Here is a 7773-nt window from a genome sequence, read left to right on the forward strand (position 1 = left end):
CTCCCGCTGGTGGTAGAGGACAGCCCAGCAGTGCGCTAGCCCCGACCCTGGTGCCAGGCACCGTCTGCAGGTACCGGCTGTCCTCCACAGAGCGCCTGAAGGTGTTAAAGCCGAGCCGGTGAGGGTAGGCTCGGTCTGGGAATGGACGTTTCCCTCTAGTGAGAGACTGTTGGCATTACCTCTGTAAAGTGTCAGTATGAGTGCGACTAGAAACGTAAGGCTTCGGACAGATCTGGGTGTAGGGTTGAGCTGGAGAGTGAGGAGAGCAGAAGGGGTATAGATGCAGCTCAACCTCAGGAGTACAGGCATAAGCCTTAGGGACCAAATAGTGAAGAAACTTTTCTATTGAAGATTGAGGCAGAACATGGGACCTGCTAAAATAATTTATTTTTCTCCCTCCAGCAAGATTAGGAAACATACAAGTTGCCCAGAGAAGCGATTTGTTAAATACAAGCTTCTTATCAACTCAGGCTGAAGGAAAAACATCATGCTGCAGCTTTAGATATACACAGGAGACAGGTATTTCTTTAAACGCAGGTCACGCTTTATTCTGAAGTCTGCCATTATTCCAGCCTTAGCACAGGGACCACACCAGGACATAAGTTACCAAAATAAGTTACATGAGGAATGATTACAAAGCATTGTTTGCTGGGAAAATAACCAGCACCTACCTCCCCTATTTTAACAGGATATCCTATTACCATGGCAGAGTAACTCCTGGCAAAAGCTGCCTTGTTTGCCAGCTTCTTAATGGCTGCAAAAGGTTTCATGCACGGAGTTACTCACACTCAAACAGATGATCCCTGAAGTCATTTATATGACTAGGAAAGATAATCCCACTGCAAATTGGAATGCTTAAAAGAAAATGCCACCTTGCTAAGTGTTCCTCTATGAAAGAAAAAGTGTTTGGCTGATCCATAAAGAGAAGTCTTATTTTGAGAAGCAGCCTCTTGCCACCAGCTGTTCCTGGTCTGCTGCAGGGCTGAGCCTCACCAGAAGCACAACAGGCAGAAAGGAAGTCATGTCTGTAACATATTTTTAAACTTGTAGAAGGAGGGAAATGGTATCAAAGGTCAAGCACTTCATCCTCTCAAGATCTCTGCCGCTTGGATGAATTAAAAACAAATCTAACATTAAAAATAAGTTGAGACCACTTCTCTCCCACAACTTGTCTCAGCAAAAATTAGTCATTCACACATATAGCTGGGCTGACTTAAAAAGCTGAAGTACAGGTCCCCATCTTCCTTTTCAGTGCAGCAGCATGATTTAAAAAATAGTAAATCAAGATATGGAATCGCCCCACCGTGATTATCAAGTCTCCTTGCAAACTACATCTTACTGTAAACTCAGCCTGGGACAGGGAGAGAGCAGGAGGCACTCATGGCACAATTGGCAGTTGGACATACAATTGAAAGATAAAGTGCTGTTCTAGCCAGGGAGCCTTGGCCAGAAGAGCTGGAATTTTTCAGAGATCTTCCTCTGGTGCATTAGTTTTTATCTGCTTTGCAGCCAGTGCCACCTCTGTGTCTTTCTCTGCCTTCTCTTCCAGCTTCTCTAGCATTTCACACCCTTCCCCCAGGATCCTGTTTCCTCCCTTTGGTTCCTCGGGTGTCTTAGCCACCTCCTTTGATGATGTAGTCTTTTCCAACACAGGTGATTTTATATCAGTCACTATATCTTTCTTCTTCTGCTTTCTGCTATCCTGTGACACTTTAGCTATTGCCCTGAAGGGACCCACAAGCCAGTTTAGAGGGGTGTTCCGAGTTACGTACTCAAACAGGTCATCTAGGGACCTTCGGGCTTCTGCCACACAGTCCTTGCTCTGGGTCAGGGTGGTGCTGGAGAGGTCCTGGAAAGACATAGCATTAGAAAAAGAACTATGGAGCTTGTGGATATTTCGAGTGGCCTGATACACAGCTTCTTGGATGTTGCTGGGGAGGCCTTGGATGCTGGCTTTCAGATTCTCATAAACAGGTTGTAGCTGCTGGGTGATGATACGCAGCATAGCTAGAGTCCGTGACTCTACCTGCTGGGAAAGAGACATAGCTCAGTTACTAGAGCAGATGAGATGTACACCATCCACAAGAGGCCTGATTAAATAAGCCCTTCTAGGGATACCTCTGGTTGGGAGGCAGTTTTAACTTGGTTTCCTTTGGGTTGGGTCAGGCTCCAATCCACCCACAGCTGATGGAGCTTCTCCTGCCCATCCAGAAGCTTCTGGCCAGCCTCTTGTTTCACAGATTCAATCTGATGGGAAAAAACGAGAGGAACAGCTGTATTGCAAGCAAACCAATCAGAGAAGCATGAGTACTTCCCTCCCAGGGACGGATCCAAGATGATGTGCAGCTGGTACAGGACGAAGGAAGAGCTTCCATCTGGATAGTAGGGCAGGAAGACTACAGACAGGAGGAAAAAGGAAAAAGTGTGTTTGTACCAGTTTTATTGCCAGTTGTAGTCGTGAGAGAGTATCCTGGGTGCTTTGTTTAACATGCTGCAGTTTGTTCAGGGAGTGCTGGTAGGCTCGGTGGCGGACTTTGTTAGAGAGGGAACCCAGACGCACAAAGTAACTCTGCTGCTGTTTCTGCTCCTCCACAGAAGCCACACCAAATCCCTCGACAGTGGTGGCCAGTTTACCTGGAGGAAACAAGAACAGAGATGCAGCTGTGCTCCACTCCCCCAGCTGTAAGGGGGAAAGAGGTAAGATCACCCATTGAAAAACATGAAGGCTGAAGCTTGCTGTGTAAACAGTACAGGTTTGCAGTTGCTCAGACATTAAAGATAAGCTAGTCCCTGCTCAATGTGTTCTCTTCAGATACGCAGACTTGACAGATAGGTTGAAGCATGCACCCACGTGTTTATTTGCCTTAAGGCTGATGGGCAAGGACCAGCTAGCAAATGCTTGAACTCTGTCCCATACCATGTGGCAAGTCAGTGTTGACAGACAGCCAACTTGGTGACAAATTCAGAGCTACCTGTCTACTTCAGAAGATGAGTCTTGCAGTGTCAGGTGCTCTCTAGTCACGTGGGAAAGGATTTGCATTTACAAACGCCAGCGAAGTATTTTCTCACCTAGTTCCTCCTCTGTCATCGGAAGGTAGTGATCCACCAGATCTTCTGATATACCCAGGACAGATTCTACACCACCTGCCACTGCTTGGCTCACTGCCTTGGCTTTGCTTATGCTGTTGGTCACCACTGAATTAGTCATCTCCACACCCTCCTGGATAGCCTCTCTGCTCTGCTCCAAGGCTGTATTTATTTTGCTAGTTATGGTGCCATATGCAGCATCCAGAGCTGTATTGACTGTAGAAGTGACCATTGATTTGGTCTTCTCAACACCATCCTGAACAGCCCCTTTGGTTAGGTCCATTGCTTCAGTCACTGTGTTGGTCACAAGATCCTTTGCACCCTGGGCAGCCCCTACAGCAGCAGTAATAGTAGAAGCAACTGCAGACTTGGTCAGTCCAACACTGTCTTCCACAATGTGTTTAGTGAGATCTACTGCCTCTGTCACCTTGTTAGTCATAAGGTCCTTGGCACCTTGGGCAGCTTCCACAGCATTGACGATAGTAGAAGCAACTGCAGACTTGGTCCGTCCGACACTATCCTCTACAATATGTTTACTGAGGTCCACGGCTTCAGTCACCTTGTTAGTCAGAAGGTCCTTGGCACCCTGGGCAGCCTCCACAGCATTGACAACAGTAGAAGCAACTGCAGACTTGGTCAGTCCAACACTGTCCTCCACAATGTGTTTACTGAGATCTACTGCCTCCGTCACCGTGTTAGTCACAAGGTCCTTGGCACCCTGGGCAGCCTCCACAGCATTCACAATAGTAGAAGCAACTGCAGACTTGGTCAGTCCAATGCTGTCTTCCACCATGTGTTTAGTGAGGTCTACTGCCTCTGTCACCTTGTTAGTCACAAGGTCCTTTGCACCCTGAGCAGCCTCCACAGCACTGTTAACAGTGGAGGTGACCATTGACCTAGTCAGCTTGACACTGTCCCCAACAACATTTTTAGTGATGTCCACAGCTTCAGTCATTTTATCAGCCATTGCTTCCTTTGCCTCACAGGCAGCATCCATAGCAGATGTCACTTTGGTGGAAACGAGCTGCTTGGTGTCTGAGATTACCTACAACAGGGAGAGGCACAGAAAGATAAATTTTTTTTCCTGAAATAGGTTTTCCCTCCCTGAAGTAGCTTTTCCATATGGCTAAATTGCGCTTGCAGTCTTGTGGGAGGGCTGGGGAAGTCAGTATATGTGTATTTACATGGATATGTTCACTTCCACATGCAGAAGGCATCTCTCCAGCTTTCATCAGCTAGCAGTGCCTCCTCTAGCCCATACCAGGGACTGACCTCACAAAGCAGTGATGCTGAAGTTTATTTCCCCATATTCTTCTGTACCCATAACAGTTCCATCAAGCAAGAGAGCAAGTCATGGCTTCCCCAGAAAAAGCCTTTACTTTACCTTATCTGCTGGCTGTTGAAGAAAAGGCAAGCTCTCCTCCAGTTGATCCAGTCCTTTACAGGCATATTCATTTACAAGTGCAACTAGACAAGACAACAGGTACCAGTTTATTCTTCAATTTGGAGAGGGGTTTTTGACCCTACAATGGCCAATTCAGGATATACTCATGAAAGCAAGCCAAAAAAAAAGTCACTATTCTGGTTCTGGGGTGGTGTGTATGGGGGATGTCTTGTTAAAAAGTGAATAAACCCTACAATTTGGCAGGTTCAAATAGTCTCCATTTTGCCTTCCCAGCTTTCTAGCTATTGGCAGCACATTGCTCCAACTGGAATGTAATACTTGCCCCTGGTGGGTAGGGCGATTGGTTTAAAGGGTTGAAAAGTGTTGGGATGAGACAGACTGAGCTATATCCAAGATGGACACTGCTACTACCAGTTGGGATGCTCATAACTTAGAGTGATAGAGAAAAAGCAGAGTTTTTGCTTAGTGACTTAAAGAAACCACAGAGGCCAAACTTTGTTTCTGTGAGTAACACTTTCATGTCCATGAAATTTAGTGGGTTCATTGAGCAGCTGGGAGCTGTTACGTGGAAGACTCAGTGCTACAATTAACTAGCACAGTGTGCTATAGGAGATTTCACCCAACAGGCACGTGAAACTCCCCTCCCCACCTATTCCTCTGTGTAGAAAGGGTCACTCCAGCCTCTTCACTTACTTTGTGGCTCAAGTTGGTTCAGGATGGGCTGTGCCCCACCAACCATGCTACCTACTGCGACAGCAGCCACAGTCTCAGCCATATTGCAGACACCATTGAGGCAAGGATGCGTCTCCTTGGTATAGTTGTAGGCAGATGAGACAAGGTTGAATGCAGAGTTGAGCAAGGGCAAGCTGGTTACCCGATTGACAACACTCTAAAACCCAAGAGAAGTAAGGGACATTAGAGGCCCAGCCTCAAGCTGGTGAGTGAATACAAGCCATGTGTCTATCCAGACAGGTCCTGAGGGGACATCCAGTCCATCTCCCCATCCTTCTTAAACTCAGAGTTGAAAGGACTCATCCAAAGATTGCTAGACAAGCCAGGATTAAAAGTTCAAGCTCTGGGCTCATCAATTCTGAGTCACACTGGGTTTCAGCACCAAACCCAGATGTGGAAATAGGACCTATAACAGCTCATGTTTCAGAATTACTTGAGCCAGCCCTGAAGTTCTCTTGAACAAAAATGTTACCTTCTGTATTGAGTTTAGATTTAGCCACAGCTTCATATGGTTAATCTTTCTGCTACTTCCAGCCTGGTTTTGAGGTGCTGACAGAAGTTAGCTTACCAGCTTATCTGTCAGCAGGTAGTTTAACTGTTGCATGTTAGAGTACTAGCTGCCCTGGCACCTACCGCTTGCTGCTGTTCCTCAGCCTTTAGCAGATCTTTTTTTGTGGTCTTTTCTGATGCCATACTGAATTCAGCTGCAGCTGAAAGGAAAAACAAGAGCATAACAGCATAAGTACAACTTAATTTCCTCCAGTGAATTAAAGTCTTAACAAAACTGGTGAAAAGCAGAGGGCAAAGTTGGGATCCATCATTCAGCATGTCCTAGGAACATTAGTGGAGCATCACTAATCTTTCTTGCAAGGGTGTGAAGATATTTGAGAGGCTCCATGATTTATGATGTGCAAATATTTATGTAGGACAAGGACTGTACTCAGTCACCTCCCTAAGTCCCCAAACAGCCAAATACTTTAAACTAAATAACCATCCTACTTACTTTATTGCTGATAACATTTCACTGGCTTCAAAGTTGCAGGTTAGAAGTGGGTGAGACCTATCTTATCTGTCATGCATTTTCTCTGCTGGAGATACTTCTGGTTCAGCTTCCCGCTGCACAGGCTCTTTGCTGGCCAAGGACTGGAATGCTTGAAGGAAAGATGCACCCTGCAGAAGCAGGGCTAATGGCGGGAATCACTGAACATTGTCTCACTCGATCGCGAGAGATTACTGTCCTTCTGAGAAGCCGTGCTGAAATGCAGCTGCAGCAGGGCTTGTTAGGACAGTAGTATAAGTAATTTTTTAGTTTCAATTTTCAAAATGTGGCAAGCTCGAACAGTTTAATAATGGAGTTTAAAACCAGAAATATTTATTTTGAAAAAATTGTCTGAACTTGCTTAATACCCTCTAAGGGGGAAAAGCCCTCAGATTTCCCCCACTTTGTCTGAAGTAGAGATGGGTTTTACAATGGCTTAATCCATTTTCCTCTTGGGGGGAAAAAAAACCCAACCAAAAAAAAGAGACTGGCAGGACTTCAGCTCCCCTCCAGAAAGGTGTCAGGGCCAGAGATTGAACAGAGATGCTGAAACAGCAATAGGAATATTTTACCTTCTTAAAAAGTGTTCAGTGTTCATAGCACCTTTCCTCTGAAGACTCACTCTGGAGTATCCTTTGCAAAGGACACTGAGATGAGAGTCATTTTAGAGTAGTCCCACTATGCCTGTGTTACTAATAGGACTACTTTTATCAGCTTCCCCACCACTGTCAACTCCAAGAACACTGGCAGTCTTACAGCTCTGGGAAGGATATGAAAATCCTTCGAAGTTTTCCTAGAAGAGTGAGCCAGGGTTCACAGCTGCAGCATTCTGGCTGGCTACCTTGAAACTTGTGTTCCCATCCTACTGACCAGCCATGCAGGAAATCTCTCCTCCCATCCTGTGAAACCAAGTCTCAGAAGTATTCTCGTTACATAATGGGATTAAAGAAGCTCAAGTATAATAGTTATGCAATATCTTGAACATGTATTGACTTCCCTAGGTTGGTATCTGGACACTCCAACATTGTGTGATAAATCCAGGATTACTTCTCAGCCTTAGTCAGGCGCACAGGGACTTCAGCATATTTGTTCTTCAGCGCAGTGTCCGCTTTTCTCTCCCTTGACAGTTAATTCCTATTCTTAGACTTGCTATGGCATTTTCCAGTGGAAAACTCCCAAACCAAAATTCCTCACGAACTGTATTCCCAAGTCAGGCACTGCTCCCAGGCTCACTGGCAGGGTCTGCCCAGAAAAACTTGCCATCTGATTTGTGACAGAGACCATTGTCTTGTTTCTTGTGTTCTTTGACTTGTGTAAGGTTTTTATTTTGCTGTGGAAACAGGAACAGAGAACTGCAGAAGCAGCAGTAAAACAAGCATTTGTTAGCCCTGGACTGACTATGGATAGAACTAGGAGAGACATCTCAGGAGGTAACTTGGCAGGATGTCAAATATTGCTGCATTAACTGCGCAATTAGTCAGCATTTTAGTATGATTCAAGCAAGGCAGGA

The 7773-nt window shown here is 45.7% G+C and overlaps 1 protein-coding gene across 1 annotated transcript; it reads right to left on the reverse strand.

Annotated features, from left to right (window-relative positions):
• Positions 1 to 1465: 1465 nt before the first annotated feature.
• On the reverse strand, positions 1466 to 5934 carry LOC104077496 (perilipin-3-like; the record flags this gene model as incomplete). The annotated part of the gene is made up of 8 exons (XM_009578755.1): positions 1466 to 2026; positions 2119 to 2247; positions 2435 to 2634; positions 3070 to 3166; positions 3284 to 4132; positions 4472 to 4554; positions 5186 to 5381; positions 5858 to 5934. Coding segments are annotated over 8 exons (2192 nt in total), but the record flags the coding sequence as incomplete, so codon positions are not given.
• Positions 5935 to 7773: the final 1839 nt, after the last annotated feature.

This window comes from Fulmarus glacialis, unplaced genomic scaffold (genome assembly GCF_000690835.1).
Source record: "Fulmarus glacialis isolate BGI_N327 unplaced genomic scaffold, ASM69083v1 scaffold10655, whole genome shotgun sequence".
Taxonomy (NCBI): domain Eukaryota; kingdom Metazoa; phylum Chordata; class Aves; order Procellariiformes; family Procellariidae; genus Fulmarus; species Fulmarus glacialis.